This window comes from Syngnathoides biaculeatus, chromosome 12 (genome assembly GCF_019802595.1).
Source record: "Syngnathoides biaculeatus isolate LvHL_M chromosome 12, ASM1980259v1, whole genome shotgun sequence".
In the NCBI taxonomy this organism is placed as follows: Eukaryota; Metazoa; Chordata; class Actinopteri; order Syngnathiformes; family Syngnathidae; genus Syngnathoides; species Syngnathoides biaculeatus.
The window spans coordinates 7,603,202-7,627,214 of NC_084651.1; the positions used below are offsets into that span (position 1 = coordinate 7,603,202).

The 24,013-nt window shown below is 42.9% G+C and overlaps 1 protein-coding gene across 3 annotated transcripts in view; it reads left to right on the forward strand.

The window, feature by feature from the left end:
- The first annotated feature begins 458 nt into the window (after positions 1–458).
- dachc (dachshund c) overlaps positions 459–24,013 on the forward strand; it is a 53,305-nt gene continuing 29,750 nt past the window's right edge. The window contains exon 1 of one of the 3 annotated variants that reach the window (XM_061836825.1): positions 459–3,606. In XM_061836825.1, the coding sequence (XP_061692809.1) occupies positions 3,023–3,606 (584 nt within the window). In that variant the 5' untranslated portion in view covers positions 459–3,022. The remainder of the gene's footprint in view (positions 3,607–24,013) is intronic. The other 2 variants (XM_061836823.1, XM_061836824.1) reach the window with 2 other exon arrangements.

Here is a 24,013-nt window from a genome sequence, read left to right on the forward strand (position 1 = left end):
AGTTGGAGTTCGCTATCTTCCCCCCCCCGCTCTTCTCTTCTCCCTGGAGATACTCATGTTAAGCATAATTAAGCAGATTTGATTAGCATCAAGCCTGGCTTCCTCTCTTGACTTTTAATGAATGTAAATCTACCATCTACATCCTAAAGATTAATTTCTGCCAATTAAAAAACACAAGAGGGCTTATTGGAGAGGGTTAGGCAGGGTGGGGCGGTGGGGTTGTTGGAGTGGGGGGGGGGATGCATTTGAGTCCTTTGAGTCGGGAGTACAGTCGGAGTTTTATCCTCTTCCACCACTCCCCAGTTGTCATATGGCGAGATGGTCTCTGGAGATCTGCGTCGCTCCCTCCCTCGCCGCTGAGATCGTTATCAGCACAATGTTCCGTGAAAGCCACTTTGAAAGGACTGCAAGCTCCATATGTAAGTGACGGCCATGTGTCTGTGTGCACAGGAACAGGTAAAAGGGTCAATTTGTCGAGACAAGGTTACTGCTGAGTGACAATGAGCTTTGGGGGTCTTTTTAACCGCTTCAAGACCAAATGGAGAATATGATTGAAATTAATTCCCATATATTAGTGATGACCGACCAAACTTGCTTGAAGAAGGCACCTGCCTGTTCGTCTTTTGTGTGTGTATTTTCTTTATTACTCCACCCAAGCAATCAAGTAAGTTTCGTGGGTGAAATAGGTGCACAGTATGGGAAAATTAGTAAATTACTTTTAGAATTTGTCAAAACTGAAAAGACCATTTTTTTTTGCCCCATATTGAGATGTTAACAAAAAGTGAACATTTTCATTCTCTTTGTAAGATAGGCTAAAGCAGGGCACACCCACGGCGATAATTGTGCTGAATTTCAATTCAATTACAATTTTTCCCCACCTTTGGATTTCACTCACCACAGGCCCAATTGTCAGAAGGCTTGATCTGCTCAAAAAATTGTTGGGGTCAAAAATCATATATGTTGCACGTGTTTCATATTTATAAATGTAAATACTGCCGGGGAGAGAAAAAAAACTGAAAAATCGTTGGTATCCCACTACCGATCCCTGAGGACTTGCACACTGCAAGAAGTGAGATGAGCATGCAAAATCCTCTTGGAGCCTCCACTTCCTGGTCACCACCTCTCCTAGCTCCTTACCTCAGGTAGGTCATATCGATCAATGCAAAGTAAAACGAGCCCACATTCCAACAACTTCTTGCCTCTTAAATTATTAAAGGTTAAGTTACTCTCCGCAGTGTGTCCATTGTCATACTAGAGAGGCTCCGACTACTCGAGACAGATTCCTTGTGTGCTTTTGATGTACTTGGCAAATAAAGAGGATTGTGATTCTGACAACCGATTAAGCAGTACACCGACAAGTGACCCAAAGATTCTGACATCCGTCCAACCACTTTCCTAGCCGCTTATCCTTACAATGGTCGCAGGGAATGCTGGAGCCTATTCCAGCTGTCAAAGGGCAGGAGGCGGGGTACATCCTGAACTGGTAGTCAGCCATTCGCAGGGCACATCGAGACAAACACCCGCACTCACAATCACACCAAGAGGCAATTTAGAGTGTCCTATTAATGTTGCGTGTTTTTGGGATGTGGGAGAAAACCGGAGTTCCCGAGAAAACCCACGGAGGGACGGGGTGAACATCCAAACTCCACACAGGCGGGTCCAGGATAAAACGCGGGACCTGAGAACTGTGAGGCCAATGCTTTCCATCTGAGCCACTTTCCCGCCCTCACCCTGATGATAGCTAACTAAATTACCAGATAGATAACTATGGCTTCTTTAATTTCTTCTACCACTATTCTATTTTATTTTATTTTTTTTGTATTTCCTGAGAGTCTGGATGCCCAGTAGCACCACGCTGCCTCTTACAGGTCAGTCTTGGTATTATAAAGGAGCCTTGGTTTGGTTTTCCAATTCATCGAGATTCATTGAGTTTGAAAAATTATTAGTTGCAGCCCTACTTTTGTCTGAAGACACAATCAATAAATGAAACAACGTGTTAGCAAGTTTGTCTTGAAAGAATATGTCATCAAATTGTCATATTCGTTAGGATAGCAGACACAAGAAGTCTGCTCACCTGTTATCCGAGTTTAATCATGTAATGTTCCGCATATTGCAGATTTCACTTCATGGATCCAAAAATGAAATGATGAAAAAGTTGTGCCTCGGTTCAATAAAGGTTGCGAGACCGGACGCTCCAATAGGGGTCACCAACTTGGTGCCCACAAGCATCCCAAAGGACATCATCAGTAGCCCGTGGGCAGTGAGTGGACATGGTGATTTGCTGGGAATAACTGTGATCATTTAAAAATATAAAAATATTTTACAGAGATTTATGGAATGAAAGTTTTAAGGAACATAATTCAGAGCATTACACTGTATTTATAATTCCAGATATGTATTGCCGACTTAATAGCTCTTCGCGATGATCTGTACCTCATAAGTTTCAAAAAGTTCTACTTTCAAATCAGATTAGGAATGAAGTCATACTTGCATAAAAACATAATTTGTTTCTATTTTTAAAGCATAATGCGAGTTCCACATTGTCAGGGTAAGATTATAGCGACGATACCTCAAAGGTATTAATGTATTTATGAGAAATGCTTTGGGTGCTACAGTTAGATTTAGACTCATCATCGGTGTTAATGTGAGTTATGTGTATTAGGCGTTTACAAATAGGCTTATCTGGAGTTTATGGAGCCTAATCTGTCTCTCTCTCTCTCTCTCTCTCCCCCTCTCCTTCTTTCTTTAGTGTGTGTGAGAATATGTCCAGACTCCTCCTCTTTATGATAATGTGACAGGAGCATCTCTTTCTGTGAGACAACCCTCCATTCCCAATCAACTATGTGATCTCTTTTCTCCCTCAAATCTGCTCTTTCATGCTCTCCTCTTGGCTCCGTTTCCTCCCGCTAAGCGCTCAGGCGGCAAAAGTTACTTTCTTTGCCTTAAAAGTTTACTTTTCGCTTCCATTTTTCTTTTTGTTTTGTTTCGAATCGCCGCTGGTTGGCTAACTCGCGCGACCAACATGGCAACTCCGGCTGCTCCGACACTTCTCCCCGTGGCTCCGCTCGGCCACCACCCGGCGGCGAGTTCCGCGTCCCCGGCCACTCACTCGCCGCCACCTGCGGCCACTTCTGCCACTTCCTCCCCGGCTCCTCCGGCGGCGCGTCCGCCGCTGCTCCACCATTTCCGGGCGGACCTCTTACTCCCGAACGGCACTCAGTTGAAGTCCGGCGTCGGTGTCGTCCCGGTGGCCGGCGGCGGAAACAAGCCCGTGTACGCCACCCCTTCCCCGGTCGAGAGCACCCCGCAGAACAACGAGTGCCGCCTGGTAGAGGTGAAGGGAGCCAAGCTGGCGTCGTTCACCGTCAAAGACACGGAGCTCATTTGCCTCCCGCAGGCCTTCGACGTGTTCCTCAAGCACCTGGTCGGCGGGCTCCACACCGTCTACACCAAGCTGAAGCGGCTGGACATCACCCCGGTGGTGTGTAACGTGGAGCAGGTCCGCGTGCTCCGGGGACTCGGGGCTATCCAGCCCGGCGTCAACCGATGCAAGCTCATCTCCAGGCAGGACTTCGAGACGCTCTACAGCGACTGTACCAACGCGAGGTGAGGCCGGACGCGAGAGGGGTTCTGGGGCGAGGATGACTGGGTGACACCGGTGGACGATTGCTAGGCAATGCCGTAATCCTTGGTGCCGTAAACGCATCTTTTTTTTTTTTTTTTTAAACCAAACTTCACTACAGTGTTCCCCCGCCCATTCGCGCGCCCCCCCCCACCCCAAAAATCATAATCCTGCTTTATTTGTGGAAAAACTCGCGTATTTTCTGTGTATAAATCATATATTTTACAGGAAAAGAGTCACCACTGAATAGAAATGTTACTAAATCTACTGTATAGACCAATCTGGAATAAAAATAGAGTACAAAAGAACACTTTTAACATTTTTGGGTGTTTTCACCATTTTTTATTTTCTGTAAATAAATCCTTTGAAGGACAATACAGTGCATCCTTACATCTTTCCTTTCGTGAATTCACCTATTCCTGGATTTGTTTGAGGAACCTTTCCTGTTATTTGCAAGAAAAAAAAAAGTTTTTTAAAGCTACTTACATATTTTCTCATTATTTCTGTGGCACAATACTGTGAACCTCTTCTCAAGAATTTCGAGATCGTAGTTTATTATTTATCATTTCAATTATGCAATTGTAATGACTTTAAGTGTAGCATCAATTGTTCAAGGATTTTCACTATTTGCAGTCGGGCCACACAAAGAAATGTTCATTTTACAAACATACCTATAAATAGCAATAGTGTTTGCTCAGATTGACAAAGCTATTTTTCAGCGGTATGAATGGCAACAGGTGGATACGCAGTTTAGTTGTACTTTCATCCATGTAGAGGAGGAGCATTTAATTGGTTTGCTTGTCACTATACGTCACTGGCATACATTATTTGTAGCGAATACTAATAATTCTAAAAGGTCCTATTGGATAATTTACTGCAACACATGTTCGTTTCTCATGGCACAGAGGTTGGGAATCAGTAATTTATGGTGTGCTAACCTCGTCTTATGTCTTGTATGTCAATCAAGTCAAGGCTGTGGTCATAAAATCCCCGGTGCTATGCAGAGGGCTCTGTTTTTCCCCAAATTCCACTCCAGTACAGTACATTCCAAATTGAGTGTTACTTATTATGGCAAATTAATCCCGTAATAGCGCAGGATATGTCATCTCTGGCCGAGTGGAGTCGGTTCACTTTTTTCTTTTTGACGTGCCACATTTAATTTCTTGCTCTGTTGCTAATCATAATTTTAACGCATGATAAGAGCGCTGATGGTGGCGATAATGGACTCGAGTAATCCTCGTTGGGGGAAAAAAAACAACGCGCAAACTTTGTCGCGTTATCGTGGGCTGTGATCTCTCGCTCTCTGGGTGACACACACACAGTGTTTGACATACACAAGCGGGCGTGCACGCGCCAAATCTGACACTGTCATTCTTAGAAATTGATTCTTCACAGAAATTAATTAATTTTCATTTGGCCCCAAGCGGCAGCTCAAATCAGGACAAGCTCACTCTGTGATCCCTTCACTCCCGCTCTCTCTCCTCCCTTAATAACTCACTGTCTTATCATATCAACACTCTTTAGCCCAGAGCCTCAGAACAGAGGAGATGATTAAATGAATTCTCAGTATTTATGATGAGATTATGCAAATGAGCTGTTTTTCAACTCTGCTGGTGACCAACCCACGTGGGTCATCAATCCAAAATACCGCAGAGATGTTGGGATAAACGGGGCTTGAATTGGCCGGGATTTGTGACTTCCCGGTGCCTCGCCATTTCGTAGCGGCGACCACATGCTCATAACAGCACGAGTTTACCAGCAGAAGTTTGTGGATTAGCGTCCCCTGTTTGGGGAATTGGTATTGTTTGGTAGCTAATCCCCGCTCCCCGGTGCGAGAATGATCCAATTTACACCTACCGCTAAATGCAGATGAGGACATGTCAACAGGGATGGGGACTGAAAAACCTTCACCAGTCCAACTGTACAACAAACCCCAATACTGTACTGTCAACCAGCTGTCCGAGTGCACGGCGTAATAACCTCCAATACGGAAGCTGTTTCAAAATCTCTTCCCTTAAAAACAGAATAGTGATGTTTTGATAGTGTTAGTCATATGCAGAGTAATGTGGAAGAATACAAACCAGAAGTTGTGGAATGTGTTTTTGGAGGCAACAAATGGAACTGAGAGGTCTGTTTTTAAATACATAATTTAAAACAACATTGCTCCTCACATTCATTTAAAAATTAATCCAGTCATTATAGCAGTTGTTTCTCTGTAATCATATAGGATTTAACACCAAACCTTCTGCATTTATCTAATAAAGGTGGGTCAGAATATTGATATCTTAATGTATCATTATCGCCCACAGTACAGTATCGATACACCCGCATCCAATATCGATATTGTCCGCACTCCAAAGATCTCGTTATTCCTTTTCCCATAGAAAAAAAAAACTAAGCGGGATCTTGATTTAAAAGTTTAGCCCTTGACCTCGACCTAGCTTTTATCTCAATTTACTCCAATATCCGATCAATTTTCCCAATGAAATGCATTGAAATTCCATTCATCCATTCCAGCCTCCCCAAGTTTTACTATAGAAAAATAAAACTTTATCGTGAAATATTAAAAATATAAATTCAATCAAAGAAATGTAAAACAACACAAAAGTGTATGTAAAACTTAAGCTGGTTTTATAGAGTGTAATTAATCTGAAAGCCAGCCGCACACTTTGAGGAGTGTGGCCTGGTGAGTGACATCGGGACCTCGAGTTACTGGGTTTTGCCAATTGCCGCAAAGTTAGCTCATTGTGAGCATCTGCTCCATGTTCCTTGCGAGTGTTTTCATTTTGTATCTGATTGTGTAACTGTTGGTCCCATTCATGAAATGACTGAAAGCGCAATGGCAACTGTTGCTGTCATTGCCCACATGCAACAACATTACAATCCCTTCAAGGTCCCATACTTTAGCTATTTAGAACTCCCTAGAATGACCCTCTCACATGGACTTCGTATAAAAGTGTTAATTTAATTGTAAAAAAAAAAAAAAAAAACACCTTGATTTGGTCATACTAGTGCCCTTTGACAGCTACCTCTGGTTGACCCAGTTTGGTGTATGCCTTTTCCATATTTGGACAAGACCGCCCCCTTTTCTCTGATTTGTTCCCTCTGTGCCATAGACCCACTTGTGAGTGCGTGGGTTTGTTATGTTGACAGGTCTGGCTCAGGAGCGCAGATCTTAGCGGAGATCTTCACGAGTGACATTGAGAATTGCTGATTTAAGGATAATTTAAACTCATATTTCCACTACTTGCTGAGGCAATCCAATATCCCAAATGTCGGTAAAAAGTGGGTTGTCCAAATACCTTTAATTGCACTCCTTTTCTTTCACTCTAATCACGCAAGTCAAATTTCAACTTGTGACACAAAGCATGAAATTGACAGCTCGTGACATAAACAAAAACTCAGATGTTAGGGCACATGGAAGTGAAAGTACCACCGTACATGTGACCATTGTATTAATCTTATTATTGTTTTTCCTCCCGATCTGTTTATTGCGATACTATTGTATCGTCCGTACTGTCATCCTTGGAATTCCTAACCCTTATTACCAGTTGATTTAACTTTGCGTTGTAGTCGTTACTGGTGCATAACTGCTTTGCATCCTATTACCAAAGAGACGGTCCTTCTCTTGTAACAGAGTCAGTCAAGACCCAGTCACATTATCTTATAACATATTTATAGAGCTTTTGATCCTGACCTCAATAGATTGTGCAGGTGTACCCAATATTACGGCCGGTTTAATTATCAAATGTGACCTGGTAGGTTGAATAAAAACTAGAATACGTATTAAAAGCAAAGCAATTACACTAAACTCCATTTTCCAGTACCGCCACCCACGAGTGTAACCCTGCAGCTAAAAAAAATGGAAAAAAGAAAAAGACGAAATCCAGATCCCTCTCAGGGTGTCTCTGGGGGATTTCTTCCATGTCAGGTGTTAATGGGAACACTGCGATATACACGGCAGAAAAGTGCAGATCCTCCGCCGTGTCTCAATTATCCGCACAACACCCTAACAGTCTTAAGTTAATGAGATCTGAGAAGATCACTCGTTCAGAGTCTTCAAAAGACTTTAGAAGGCCTTATTTGTGCTCTTGTGTCAATTTCCTGCTGCGCTGGTTGGAATCTGTAAGAAAAACAAAACCAAAAAAAACGTTCCAAGAACTTCTCTCTCGCAGCGGGTTACTGATTAAGACAGCCCTTCACTTATTAGGAGTCGGACCGGAATGGTCGCAGAAACCGCGGGACAAACAACAGCCTGGCCTGATTTCTTTAAACACTAATGACGGAACAAGTAAACATCGATTTTCGACGCTTAAATGAAAGCATTTGAAGGAGCGGTCACGGAAGTGTCCTGTTTATCCATCTTTGTCCCTTGCTTTCACCCCTGCTGTGCACACACACACACACACACACACACACTGATACAGACTCACACTCACATAAGCATGCATACTGACTCAACCATGAAGAAAAAGGGCCGACTTTTCTCACTGCCAAAGCCTAGTTATAATTCATGGAAGGTAGAACAACACACACACACACACTCACTCAACTCACACACACTCACACACGGTCACGGCAGTGTGTTTGCTTGGCCTCGCTCGCTAAATGACATTAGTTCCACCGAGGGAACACGGCGGTGCAGGAGGCAACCCGATCCTCCGTCCTTTTCTTTCTCACTCACAAAAGGAACAGTTTCATTCTCTATTAGAAGCACACATCAGGTCAAGCCGTAGATGTGTGCGTCGTCCACGTACGCTGACGCATAAAAGAAGTGTAACGTGACAAACCGGAGCTCTTGTTACTATTAAAGAAGAGGGCATGTGTCACAGGCAACACATGGTTTCGACTTTTAGACAAACAATGACGTGAAACTTAAAGCTGGGGCTGGCAGTCGGGCCAAACTGCGCAACTTTTCGCCTTCATATCACGTTCTATATCCCGTATAGACAGTGGCGAGTGAACACACCCCTGTTGAAATGTCATTGTGGTATCTATTTATTTATTTTTCTATCAAAGTGTTCCTCTTTAGCTTGGTAGATGAGCTGGACCCTATCCCGACTGACTGAGGTAGTAGTGTGTTTATGGAGATCTAGGTGAGATTCAAATACCGGACCTCTCAGCTATCTGGTGTATGTTTTAACCAACACTCCACTTTGCCTGGACCGAACCTTTTGGAAATGTGGCCAAATGCTGAACTTTGTTTTACTTGGACCACACATTCATTAATTTAGTGCAAAATTTAGCTCGGTCTAAATGTTTTTCATTGTAAGAAACACTAGAGCAGGGGTCACCAACATGGCGCCCGTGGGCACCAGGTAGCCCCATGAGGACCACGTGAATACCCGGGGTGCCTATCTCAGAAATTCGGTAACTCACTGTCAATTTTCTTTTTGTGGCTTTTCTTTAAAAAAAAAAAAAAAAGGTGGGATTTACTCGTGAGTTACAGATACTGTACCCTTTTTTGTTGCTGTTGGTGTACATTTGGAATAACAATATTAAAAAAAAAAATCTATTGATAAAAGTTTGTACGAACAAACTATAGCATTTGTGGAGACAAGCAAGTGGGGAACCAAAAAGAGATGAATTACCCCAGAATAATTTGCGCTAATTTCCCATTTCAGAAGTACATATCAAACTTCACATTAATCATTTCCTGAGAAGTAGCTCTCAGTTTCAAAAGGGTTGCTGATCCCTGTACAAGAGAAACACTATACTCACAGTTGAGCAGTTCTAAATCGCACTCCATTATAGCCTGAAACTTTTCAGCATGACAATGACCCCCCAAGCAGAATGCCTACACCAGAAGAAAGTATTTTAGAATAGTCCAGCCGGAGCCTCGACATGAATCCAACTCAAAATGTTATTGGATGACCAGCAATCTGGGACGTTTAGAATAGTGTTACCATGGTGATATATCCAAAACCTCATAAAGATCCTAAACAAATGACAGATAGCCTCACCAAAATTTGGATCGATGGAAAAGTGTCAAAGAACCACGTCCTGTGATAAAGAACAAGTTAGCCAGGTTGGTTAATGCCGGCAATGTTGGGGCAATTCCAAGCGTTGTACTTGAACCTACTCCTGAAGGTAATGCAGCCACACAAGCCCAAATCAGGTTTAGTCGACAGATGGTCCCTGATAAATTGTAAAGGATTGCAACCTACTCCTTCCTTTTCCAGTGAAAATGGACGTGTTTAAAATGTTGTGTTCACTTTCTTTATCCACTCTATGGTTCGATGCGCCCATGTTAGTGCCTCCTCTCTGATGCAGTGTTTTGCTTTTTGGGACTCTGGATAACAGATAAGAGATAAACACAGCGCCTGGGGATACATGTCGCCCAAAATATCCAACGTTGTCGAACAGCGATTGTTGTGTGTACGGATGGCACGGATGGTGTATGGGCTCCCTCTAGAGGTATGTGAAAGAATCATTTGATTCTATGCTAATGAAGCAGTACAGAAACTGGTCGGATGGTTGGACAATTACATTTAAAACATGAAATGCAATCAAACTTGTTAGAATGAAGCTTGTTGGTATGTTACTTTTTTTTTCCAAGTACAGTTCAGTTGTATTTAACATTTAAGTACAAGACATTTCCTTTTAAAGGTCCCATATTTTGCCTATTTAGACTTAGATGAATTTACTCTCCAACATGGCCTTCGTATAAATGTGTTAATTTCAGAAACAAAAACACCTTGGTTTTGTTATACTAGTGCCCAGAGCCCTCTTACAGCCACCACTGTTTGACCCAGTTTTGTATCCACTTTGTCCACACACTAAGACCGCCCCCCTTTCCTCTGATTGGTTGCCCTCCTGTTGAAGACACATGTGTGAGCACACATATTTACCGTAATTCCCGGCCTACAGAGCACACCTGGTTATAAGCCTTACCCAGTTAAGTTGTAAAGGAAATACCTTTTGGTAAATACATACATCGCAGCTATGTAAAAGCCGCAAGTGCCCACATTGAAACACGAGGTATTTACAAAGACGGTACACAGAGAGTTTAACGCTAGCGCCGCCACGCTAATGGTAGTGACGCTAACAGGGCCGGTAAAAAAAAACATACCAGTAAAAATCACCGAGACACGGTAGTAACACGCTAGCGCAGCGCTAACAGGGCCGGACCGGTAAAAGTCACTTCCTTGGCACTTATATTCCAGCGGTGTCACTCATACCTTTTCCGCTCGAGTGCCCCCTTGCAGCCATTAGAAAAAATGCACAAATGAGCCGCATCACCGCATAAACCGCAGGGTTGAAAGCGTGTGAAAACAATCGCGGCTTATAGGCCGGAAATTACTGTATGTTGACAGTGCTGGATGAGGAGCAGAGAGTTAAGTGTAAATCCTCACTCGTGACACAGATAAGATAAGAAAGTCAAATAACCTCATTTCAGGCCCCTGTAGAAAAACCTTTAAAATTCAGCATTGCATGGATGATTTTAATTCATATTTTATCTTTACTGGGGCATCATAGCGTTAATATGACATCCCAAATACTAGAAAAAGATGTTTCTGCAAAGTACCTGAATTTTAGGGTTTAAGTGTTTGTTTTTCGAAAAAATATTTAAGTTAAATATTTATTTAACATGTATGTAAAATACATTTATAGAATCATTATTTGTAGTTTTATTTCGTTACATGTAAGCACAATAAAGATGTTCAAACTGCGCTGTTACAGTAGCATACAATAATAATAATACGTTTTAGGAATCTCACCTCTGTATTTTATTATTTGTCACCAAGGTGGTACTCAAAGAGGTCAGTATTTCCTTGGCGGCATTTTTCTTGGTGTGAAAAGTTTGTAAACCACTGCTGAAGAAATGACGTTCAGACCGGAAGAAATTGCACAACTTCACCCAAAAGTGCGCAACACAGCCTGCCGTACACAGTGGAAGAAAGTTTCTCATTTTTGAGGTAAACTGGCCCTTTAAGAGGCTCACCACAGATGGACTGATGCTGAAACAGAATCAGCACTTTGTAACCGTGTTTCGCATGTGTGTGTGCGCGCGCGCGTGCGTGTCTTTGAAGCGGGTCATTTATAAAAGAGCCAAATGTGAAGCAGGTGGAGAATAAACATGAGACCGAAGAATCTGTTATGATGATAAATGATAAATGAGATGAGGTGGCCTGCAGAGTGCAACAAAAAACGCTCTTTGTGTGTCTGTGTGTGGGGTGGGAGCCGCGGCCCGAGCAAGTGTGTGTGTGTGTGCGTGTGTGTATACACACTTGTCATTGTAGCATTGTGTGGCTCAACCCTCGACATTCAACCTTTTATTGTGGGGACATTTGTCTTTGTGGGAAACATTTTGGCTGGTCCAAATGAGAAAAATGCGAGGATGAGCTCCTTTCACGCCATGAGACTGTGCGTGTGCGTGTGCACGTGTGTATATGAAGGTGGACTCTTCAAAGCCGAGACCCTTTGCTATATCATAACTCACTGTCAAAGTGAGCTGCAGCAGAGTGAGGGTTCTCGGAAGGGGCGCATTGTGTCCGTGTGCGTGTATGTGTGTGTTTTCGGGTACTGTGTTAAGCTCACCTTTAACCTTCGTTCTCTTTTGATGCTGTATTGAGGAGAGTGGGGCGACGTAGGGGACCTCCACATCTTCTCTGACAGGTCGTAACGGCGTGAAGACATAAACACGGAGGATAGTACGCATGCGCGCACACAGACACACAAACACACGCAGACTTGACATCATCTTGACCCTGGAATGTAGAAGAGGAATGCAAGGCGGTATCAGTCTCGGAAATCGGATTCTTGCCATGATCAAACGTCCTGTGTGTGTGTGTGTGTGTGTGTGTGTCGTCCTTCCTGCTCCTCTCATGACATCATCCCGCAGGCCTCTGTAATAACAATAGTGCATATAGTTTTTTTTTTTTTTTTTTTTTTTCCGTTCGCGATCTGTCTTTGTTTTAAGAGGCGGAACACGGCGATCAATTTTACTCTGTCTCCCTTCACGCGGCGGCGACCATGATGACGGCGATGACGGCGACGGTTATGATTTATCAAAGCCGACCGTGACGGCGAATACAAACGCGGCGTGATAAACACAGATTGAAAGGATGGGGATCATGGGAGCTGTAAACGGTCAGCTAATGTATTCCAAACAAAATCTTGTTTGAGCGAGTTCTGCCTTTCCTCTTCCTGCGTACTGTCGGTCTAATTTTCCACAAATGGTGGCCTCTGCTCAAACACATGTCAAGTCTTAATTAATCATCCTCTTGAAACAAATTAGCTAATTTTGTCGCCAGAATGTACATGTGAGTCGGAACGCGCCCTATCACTGACCTATGCAATAATAAAGTCATACTATCGGTAAATATTTATATCCAAATATAGGCTGCAAATATAAAACGGTCATTTGAGAAACAAATATTGTAACACTGCTAATAAACTAGTCATCACACTATTCGTAAACCTCAACACATCGTACAACAAGACGGGCATCAATAAAATGCCCCTTGCATTACTAATAGCATTACGACAAATGAAAAATCTCTTTTAACATAACTGAAAATTACCCACATTTTTCTGGAGCACATATAACAGTGAACATTTTACGGGTCCTGCACATCAGTGACTCACATTTGAAAAATGTACGGGTCAGTCATGCCCGCAGATATAAAGTTGTGGGTGTGTGTTCTGTTTGTAATTATGAGTGTATCCCTTTAAGAGTGGAGGGGGGCGGTGTCAGGTAAATGAGGAAGTAGAAGTAGCCCGAACAGCAGCTTGTTATAGACTGTGTGCTTTCATGTTTAAAAAAAAAAAAAAAAAAAAAAAGGGGTCAGGCTGTGGTCCACTGCGCTGGATCGGTTTTCATGTGCACTGTGTGTGTGCGACAAGTCCGCAATTGCGCAGTCGCGCAGCTTAGAGGGAACATTGGTCAAGACTACACAAAATAAGCAATGTCTTTCAATATCTATCTATTTCTACCCGTAACAAATTTTATGCGTGTGATTTTTCATGCCAGACTGTGGAGATTTGCGAGTGCGATGGCGCCCGGGCGCATATGCGCCTGTCAAATCACAGTGACTGGGACAAGAATTTTTTTTTTCCCTGAGATACTATTTTAAACAATAAACATGGAAGTCTCAAGAACCCATACCTGTAAACAAACGGGAAGGTCAACATTTTGTTTTGAAACGGCCATCTTTAGCACGTTAACGTCCTCCAAGGGAACACCCATTAAACTTGAACCTTGTATCCAGCAGTAGGAAGTATCGTTGTTCCTCATGTTTTATTGTACCGTAATTTCCAGCCCACAGAGCGCACCTTTATTATGATTATAAGCCTCACCCAGTACATTTGTAAAGGAAATCCCATTTGGTACATACTTAAGCCACAAGTGCCCACGTTGAAACCCACATTGAAACATGAGATATTTACAAAGAAAGACGGCACACAGAAAGAGTTTTCAAAGTTTACTAGCTAGCGCCGCGGTAACAGGGCCGATTAGAAAAAAAAAACATACCGGTAAAAATCACTGAGACTCGGCAGTAACACAACAGCAACACGCTAGCACAGCACTAGCACAGCACTAAAAAGGCTGGTTAAAAAAAAAAGATATACCGGTAAAAGTCACTTCCTCAGTACATATATTCCAATGGTCTCACTCTTACCTTTTCCGCTATGAGTGCCCACTTGCGGCCGCTAGAACAAATGCACAAATTAGCCGCATCACCACATAAACCGCAGGGTTGAAAGCGTGTGAAAAAAGTCGTAGCTTATGGGCCGGAAATTACGGTAGTTCAATTATTGTGGTTTCACTGTATCGCAGATTTTTAAACAATGGATGTCCAATTTTGTATTGTAGAGTCTTCGTTATAGTCCTGGATTTTATAGCGATAATGCTACTGGAAACTGATGTAGCAAAAAGTGCAAAACATAAGGAAAGAGTGCACAAAGGAGAGAGAATGTCCAAAGTTTGGGATCATTTATACCTAAAAAAAAATAAAAAAGTGTAATGTGTCTGTTGGAAAGTAGAACGCATTTGCAAATCAACAGTAAACGTTCGCTAATTTAACATAGACTACCACTTATCGTTAACTAGCTCAAATGAATTATGCACTGGTGCACTTTCAATCACTTTATTGAATAAACAGTAAGTAAACATATCCATATTAAGAACATTTATTCATGAACTGCACATGGTTACAAGTTACGCTGAGTAATTCAAGAGCAGACTGGCTAACAGTTAATCATGTAACAGGAATTGGTATCGCAAACCAACACGACATTCTAATTGGCTGACTCTCGCGTCACTCAGCAAATTAGGTCCCGCCCTTTAAAGGCAAATGCATTCAAAGTCACACCAGTACAGCATAGAATGTGATGCCAAGTGGAAAAAAATAGTGCCTGCACCTTACTTGAATATTTTATTTTTTTTCTGCTGCTGCTTCTCGTGTTAAAGTAGGACAAGTTTGAAAGTTTATAGCCTCTACATTACTTTTTGTTAGCCCATCTATGGCTTTTTACACATGCTAAGCTAGTGGACTTTCTTTGCACGAAAGTACACAAATGGTAGTTTAGTTGAACATTTTGATGTTGAAATTACACAATGTTAATTCTCTTATGTGTCAGCTACGCAGTAAACGTTGACTGCAAGTTACAAACAGGTCGAAGCACACATGCTTTGCCCTTTTTTTCGAGAATATGCGTTAGGAGTAAGAACAGGCGTTATGGAATGCAGTGGACCCTCGCATACTTGTTTAATTTTGTTTTTAGTGGGGAATTCTAAGGGTTTAAAAAAATATATATGTATTTTTTTCAATGCTGCTATAATGGACCTTTCCTATGGCGATCTTAGGCTCCGCACCCTTCGCCATGTCCCACAAGCTTCGAAAATGCCGATTGAACGGAACATGTTTGAAGTCGGTTCTCTATCGCGCATTCCAGATAATATTGGGGTATGTATTTTGCCAAATGCGTCAGATTTGTCCAAGAGAGTTCTACAGAGAGGTCTCAACTATTTCACGCAAGGATTTCTACACGGAATTAAGATTTTGGACGGCGCAGGACGCAATGTCAGAGTTACAGCGAAATGTTGGCGATCGATGGAAAAACGTTTGTCGCCTCACAAACTTCATATTGAAATCCAACAGGATAAAATAGTGGAATCGTACTGCGCATGTAAAGCAGGGTGAGTACTTTTTACTTGGTCTTAGTCTTTATAAGTGAGTGGTTGTATTCATTTGACTTGGGTCGTAATGGATGTCCGATGTGACACAAATGGGCAAATAGACATTTCTCTTGCATGACATGGCACATTTACGTATCCCTAACCTGAGTCTTCGGCACAAAACATTACACACCTCGTTCAGCAGGTTAGTGATACACTAACAAAGTGAAAGATGTTCTCCTGTAATGTATAAAGCTCTGATAATAATAATAAGATACTTCTCCCTCACTTACCTTCGATCATACAGCCTCGTGTTTGTTGATATTGTCCACATTTAGTTGGAAGTGCGCTCTTCCGCGAGCCTTAATCCATCGTAGACACTTCGTCAACTGTGTTTTAGGCTTTGGAAAATGAATCAAGCGGGCCCCTTGTAACCTAGCCGGATATCTTTTGTCAGAGTTGCACGTTCCCCAAGCGCATCTGAGGACCATTTTCTTCGTAACATTAATTTTTCCAAGCGCACGCTATTGACAACCAGCATTGCTTGTGGGACAATATGGCGAGAGCGGCGTGTTAAGACAATGCGGGGATCTGATTGGCTATTATTGTACAAGTGATTGACAGGTCGGAAAGGTCCATTGGGCATCATCTGCCAATTTTTGCTTTTCGTCATCTGACCCGGTCCCTATCCTCCATGAGTAGGGCCCGTCCACTGTACTCTAAAAAGTGTCTTTTGAGTAGTAAAAAACTGCTTCAACCACATGGGAGGGGATAAGGGCATTTTTTTTTGTTTAGTTTTATTTTTTTTGTACAAATAAAGGCTTCACTTTAAAAGACGCCTAGTAGTCTCTGCAGTTGAGTAAAGAAAGTCTTCCGGCCACTACATGAGGAAATACAGTCCACGCACGCACACATTTGTACACGCAGCTGCTCCCTATCAGCACCTCCTGTGAGTTCTGTAGCTGTTCCACTGTTTTGACTGTCACACTTCCTCTCCTTTCATTACGTTTCTCCCACTCTTGACTCACCAGTGTGTTTTCGGCCCAATCTGTCATCTTTGTCATGTTTTGTTTCTGTTCCACCTGCATCGAGCTCCAGCTGCCATGTTTGGCGTCGCGCACAGGTAAGACGCTCCCCTCGCGCACACTCAAGAGAAACGCTCAGTACGCATGGAGGGCAGAACTCAATGTACTGTAATGCCTTTGTGTGTGTGTTTTTTTTTTTTTTTTAAACAAAATGTGTGTGTATAAGTGTGTGTGTGTGTGGCCAGCGTTGGCATGAGGGAGGACGTCTGGGTGAGATTTTAATTAAAGTTTGAGACAAAGAGGTCATAAGCCATACACCCCCTCCTCTGTGCACACCTTATACACACACACGAACACACACACAATGCACTGTTTTCTCTCTCTCTCTCTCCCCCCTCCTCTCTCTCATTCCATCCCCTCAGCTTGATGACTTTTCCATGAAAGGCTTTTTCATTAATCCTACCTCGGGGAACCCAGCGCTCTTCAACCTCACACACACACACACTTACATGAGCAACAACACACATACACCTCCCTCTGCGGGTCACTTTGATGTATCAACACACTTGAAGACTAAACACAAAATTAGGTTCCCATTTTTTTTTTGATTCTCCCCCTTGTAAACGCAAAAAGGTGCACCGAGCCATCAGCACGCACAGGCCATTAATTAGTGTGTGCAAATAAACAGTTGTGACGGAAAGGGAAGCGGCTGCAGAACAAAAAAAAAAAAAACATCCACGCTCTTTTTGCTGTCTTATTTCCCTCCAGAGATGGTTTTTGCCTCTCATTTGAAGTGTGCGTGCGTGTTATCATCTGAAGGCGCTTTAGCTTCAAACTAGCCGCCTAAAAATATGTATCCTGCTTTTGTGCAGCACAGTGTGTCACTAAATGCACTTTAAAAAAGAAACGAGAAAAAAAATAGGAACTCTCAAAGGCATATGCTATGTTATTTAACAATGTGTACAATTAAATGTGTACAATTAAATTTCTCGAACGATATATCTTTGAAGTGAAAGAAAACTTAGCTTTCGATCTATTGCCTTGTCAGCAAACTTGTGAAGCTCCTGCTCGAGTGTGTTAATCTCATGGTAAACCTTTTGAGCATTTTTTTTTCAATATCTTTGATGTCCAGCTCAAGGTCGATGTACTAGTGTGCTCTTCGTCCTCACTAGTTAGGCGGCTCAGCAAATCGGTAGAACGAATTTATTTTTCACCCTCCGCCCCGATACTGCCTTCCACTAGTGCAGTCGTTCCCAAACATTTTTTTTTTTTTTTTGCAGCGACCCCCTTTTGGAGATGAAATTGTTTTCGACCCCCACCTGTGTGGGCACACATACGCACACAGTTTTTCTATAAATATGCATAGGCTTAGATTGCAATAATCTATAATCACTGCAGCGGTGACTTTTACAATTGAAAAATTACACTGCAAAGCAAAGCAAATTTATTTGTATAGCACATTTCATACACAAGGTAACTCAATGTGCTTTACATGGTTAAAGGCATTTGAAAACAAAGAGATAAAACATTGAAAACGGGATGAAAACAATAAAAATGACAAACACAATATTTAAAAAAAGCAATTAAAACCGCATAGAGTGCAAGTAATATGATGAAAAAGTGGATATATTCTAAAAAGGATGAGAAAAAAAGAAGAGTTTTCAACCTGGATTTAAAAAAATTCACACTTGGTGCTGACCTCACCTCTGTTGGCAAGTTTATCAAGCCATCTAGAATAAACACAAATCCAACCTTTTTTTCCCCGTCTTAAATTTAATTTCTTTCATCATTTCATTAACATAATTTCAGTGGCTGGTGCGGGCTTGTTTGTGCGCTCGTTCGTAAAATTACCGTAATTTCCGGCCTATAAACCGCGACTTTTTTCACATGCTTTCAACCCTGCGGTTTATGCGGTGATGTGGGAAATTTGTGCATTATTTTCTAACGGGCGCAAGGGGGCACTTGAGCAGGAAAGGTAAGAGTGAGCCGGTGGAATCAATGTGGCGAGGAAGTGACTTTTACAGGTGTTTTTTTTTTTTTTTTTTTTAACAAGCTCTTTTAGCGCTGCACTAGCGCTAGCGCTGTGATAGCGTGTTGCTGTGTCTCAGTGACTTTTACCGGTAGGTTTTTTACTAAACCGGCCTTGTGAGTGCTGCGCTAGCGTTAGCGCCGCATTAGTGTGTTGCTGCTGTGTTACTGCCATGTCTCAGTGATATGGGTATGTTTTTTTTTAACCGGCCCTATTCGTGCTGTGCTACTGTGTTGCTACTGTGTAGCTCCCAGGGCTGCTTTTTTTTTACCAGTATGTTTTTATTTTTAAACAGCTCTGTTCATGCTACCGTATTGTTGCTATGTTAAGCTAAGCTAAGGTATTAAAACTTTGAAAACTCTTTCTGTGTACCGTCTTTCTTTGTGAATATCTTGTGTTTCAATGTGGGCACTTGCGGCTTTTACACAGGTACAGCTGATGTATGTACCAAAAGGTATTTCCTTTACAAATGTACTGGGTGAGGCTCATAAGCAGGTGGGCTCTGTAGGCCGTAAATTATGGTAGCTCCATTTGCAGGGTGTAACTTAATAATGAAGCGTGTTCATGTCAGCCTATCATCTATCTCGTTGCTTGATTGCGGTGCGGCCAATATGTCGATCGCACACGTTGATTGACTGATCGTCGGTTTGACCAATTCTAGCCTCTTTTGACATGTCACTGCGCATGTGCTCATAAAGGCCCGTTCTAGCAAGCTGGCCTCCAATTTACCGTCTGTCTCCAGCTTTCTCCACGGCAGTCGCGGCGATGCGCACAACCCCTCCCGTCGTGGCGACGATACACTTTTTTCATCTCCTCCTATACGTATATATTATGTGCAATGTTGAGTTTTGACAATTTTGTTGGGAAAGAATGCGTATTATACACAAGAAGTTATGGTATGAGTGTACTATACAGCTGGTAAAGCGTTGGCCTCACAGTTCTGAGGACCCGGGTTCGATCCTGGCCCCGCCTGTGTGGAGTTTGCACGTTCTTCCCGATCCCAAAAAGCATGCAACATTAATTTTAACTTTAAATTGTACCTAGGTGTGATTGTGAGTGTAGTGGTTTGTCTCGGTGTGCTCTGCAATGGGCTGCCCACTGGTTGAGGGTATACCCCGCCTCCTGCCTGTTGACAGCTGGGATAGGCTCCAGCACTCCCCGTGATCCTTGTGAGGATAAGCGGCAAAGAAAATGGATGGATGGTTGGATTATACTGCCCCCTGGTGGCCTCAGCATACACACCAGAAGCAACGTCACAATAAATTGAAGCAATAAAGTTGGCAAAGATGCCTTGATTTTTTGTTGTGATTATTGTGTAGTTTTATGAAGTAGAATATCAGTCCAACCATCCACTATCTCAGCCGCTTATCCTCACTTGTGTCGTGAGTGCTGGAGCCTATCCCAGCTATCTACTGGCAACGAGACGGGGTACACCCAGAACTCACAATCACACCACACCTAAGGGCAATTTGGAGTCTCCAAAGATTGCATGTTTTTGGAATGTGGGAGGAAACTGGAGGGCCCGGAGAAAAACCACACAGGCACGGGAAGAACAGGCAAACTCCACACAGGCGGGCTGGGATTTGAACTGTGAGGCAGACGCCCTTACGAGTCCTCCACCATCCTGCCAAGTAGAATATTATAAACCACTTTACAGATGTTTTTGCAGTCTTTTTGGGGGGTGGAGTAGATTAATGCCATTTCCATTCATATTAATGCAGTATACATGTCTGTCAAGCATCTTCCAAAGGTGAGTATTATACATGGGTACTTCTCTTTACACTTACTACTAACAACGGTGCGACGCGGTAAGCCTTGAACAAATGAATTCTCTTTACGCAACTTCTAACGGAAGAACTTGTTTCGAAATGAGAACAACCTACAAGTTAACCGGCGTGCCAGGGATGGATCCGCCCCCGAGAAGACTTAATACTCACATTTGCCAACAAATCCCTGTTGCACGTCGCCTGTGCGAAAACCTTGAACGTGTCTGCGTGCGCCCGTGCGCGCGTGTGTAGGAGCGCGTGTGTGATATCTGATGTCAGCTGTCACATCCCAGTCGGTCTGGGCCCATAATAAGAGACAATAATAACAACTCATTAAAACCGAGGGCAGGAACTGTGGAGCTCATCGGCTCATCAAATTAACCTTTGAACACTTCATATACACACATATTGCTTTGAGCTCGCACGCAGACACGCACGCACACGCTCATGTGATAGAGCTACCTGTTTTTCCGCTGGTAGTGGCTACATAATCTTTCTGTCTTCCACACACACATTCACCCCCCCACTCCTCTCCTCCAAACTCTCAGCCAGTGGGTGTGTCAACAGGGGATTGGTCCTTTCTGCTGGGTAATTGATGAATTATATGCCATATGCAAATGAGGCGCCATTAATCTCCTGACTGACAGCTTCGTTTATGGGGCCTTAATGACGGCTGGATTAGATTCTAATTAAAATCTGCTCAAAGACACCCCACGCTAGGAAACTGCTGCCGCTCGTCTATCGCCCTCTCGTTTTTTTTTTTTTTTTAATCTCTCTCGGACCCTCCTTTCCTTATATTTCATCTCTGCCTCCACCTTTCCTCCTCCTCTGCACACGTTCTTTCGCCTCGCCAGGTCTTTTAATATCCCTCCTTGCGGGCATACATGCGCCCACAGGCTCATGTTATGAAGTGTGTAGTATGAGAGGAGATGAGCCGCGGTGCTTGTCATTAAGCCTGATGTGGCCCGTGTCATTCCCCCTGTCAGGACATTCACACCGTTTAGTCAGAGCCCAAGTGATGTCTGACAGCTTTTAACCAACTCCGCACCGCCTCGCGCCACACCCCCAACCCGCAAATGGGATTGATTGAGCATGTCCGGGCCAATCGGAGCATAGAAGGGCGCACTCAACTCCGCAAGTCAGACCGTGCGACGCAAGAACGCACGAAACATGACGTCTGGCCCGCTAGGACTAGTGTCAGTGCTTTGTAGAATGCTTGAGCGCGGTATGCTGCCGAGGCTCCGATGCACTCGGGAGAGGTTTTCAGACATTTTACACCAAATACTTCCTAAAAAAAACATGTACAAATACTTGGCCAAGATTGAAATACACTAGTAGCGTAGTAGACCAAGGGTCCATTAGAAACAAAGCATTGGTTTATCCCTAAAAATCTGTATATTGTCCTTGTTTTCCCTTTGGCTTGTCCCGTTAGGGTTCGCCACAGCGTGTTGTCTTTTTTCCATCTTAGCCCATCTCTTGCGTCTTCCTCTCTATCACCCAATGTTCTCATGTCCTCGCTCACAAGATCTTTCAACCTTTTCTTTGGTCTTCCTCTCACTCATTTGCCTGGTCTTCCTCTCGCTCTTTTGCCTGGCAGCTCCATCCTCAGCACCCTTCTACCAATACACTCACTCTCTCGCTTTGTCCAAGCCATCGAAGTCTGCTCTCTCTGACCTTGTCTCAAAAATATCCAACTTTGGCTGTCCCTCGAATGAGCTCATTTCTAATCCTATCCAATCTGCTCACTCTAAGCGAGAACCTCAACATTTTCATTTCTGCTACCTAGAGTTTTGCTTCCTGTTGACTCTTCAGTGCCACCGTCTCTCATCCGTAGATCATGGCCAGCCTCACCACTGTTTTACAGACTTTGCCCTTTGTCCTAGCGGAGACTCTTCTGTCACATAGAACACCAGACACCTTCCGCCAACTGTTCCACCCGGTTGGACCCGTTTCTTCACTTCCTTATCACACACTCCGTTGCTCTGAATTGTTCAACCCAAGTATTTGAAGTCGTGCACCCTCGCTATCGCTTCTCCCTGGAGTTTCACTCTTCCTACTCCGCCCCTCACGTTCATGCACATATATTCTGTTTTACTTTGGCTAATCTTCATTCCTCTGTATAAATCTGTATGTTGTAATCCACTAATATTATGTGCAGTTTAATCATTAACTGCTTAAAGGGGATTTTGCTGTGTTACAACTGTAGGCAAGATTTGAATGTAGCCTCACTTCACTTAACCCCTCCTCTCTCGATTTTCTGACCAAAGCCAATTGTGAAATTGCATAATCGTGATTAAAGAGTGACAATGTGTTAAAGTAGTATTAGCACTGTAAACAAGCCAACGTTTAAAAACAAAATAAAACGTTAATGTGTTATACTTGTTAAATACGACTAAACTGGAAATGGGTAATAATTGCCTTGTAACCTTTATAGGTGAAGTTAACTTGACCTTCTGTAAACTTTTAACGCACAACTGTTGAACGTTTCAGTACATTTTGCACAACTTGGTTGTTTTCTCTAACAAGGAACTAAGTGGCAAAATTCACAACATGTGTTTGATTCATGAATTGAGCAATACATTTCCCGGTTTAATTATAAGTGATATTTAAACAGACTGCTTCATTATGCTCTTCACATTTTGGTATCACGAGACCAAGATGACACCTAACAATCAGACTTCAAACGGGATGTTCTCAGACGCAAGTACAGTACCGTAATTCCCGGCCTACAGAGCGTACCTGGTTGTAAGCCTCACTGAGTACATTTGTAAAGGAAATTTGGTACATACACAAGCCGCACCTGTGTAAAAGCCACAAGTGCCCACATTGAAACCCACATTCAAACGAGATATTTACAAAGAAAGACGGTACACAGAAAGAGTTAATGCTACATTAAACTGAAGCTAGCATCGCACTAGTGCTAACGCTAACAGGGCCAGTTAAAATAAAACTTACATATTACATATTAAATATCACCACGAAACGCCAGTAACAGCAGCAACACGCTAGCACAGCGCTAACAGGGCTGGTAAAAGTCACTTCCTCGGCACATATATTCCACCAGTCTCATTCTTACCTTTTCCGCTCGCGTGCCCCCTTGTGGCCATTAGAAAGAAATTCACAAATTAGCCACATCGCCGCATAAACTGCAGGGTTCGAGCGTGTGGAAAAAAAGTCGCGACTTGTAGGCCAGAAATTACGGTAGTCAATTTAATATCTTAGAGTGTAACAGAGATTAATAAGGAGGTTGTCACCATTTTAGGAAAACTGGAAGCCTCACAGAAATCTATACAAGTGGACTTCATCAAACACCTATTGTGAAAATAAAATGTGTAATGTGTTACAGTACATTTTACATTCATCGTGAAATCACTGGAAAAGTCCAAGTTTTACTTTTTGTGAGTAGCGGACTTCTTCATATAGTGGACTCAAAAGGTCCAGAACAGC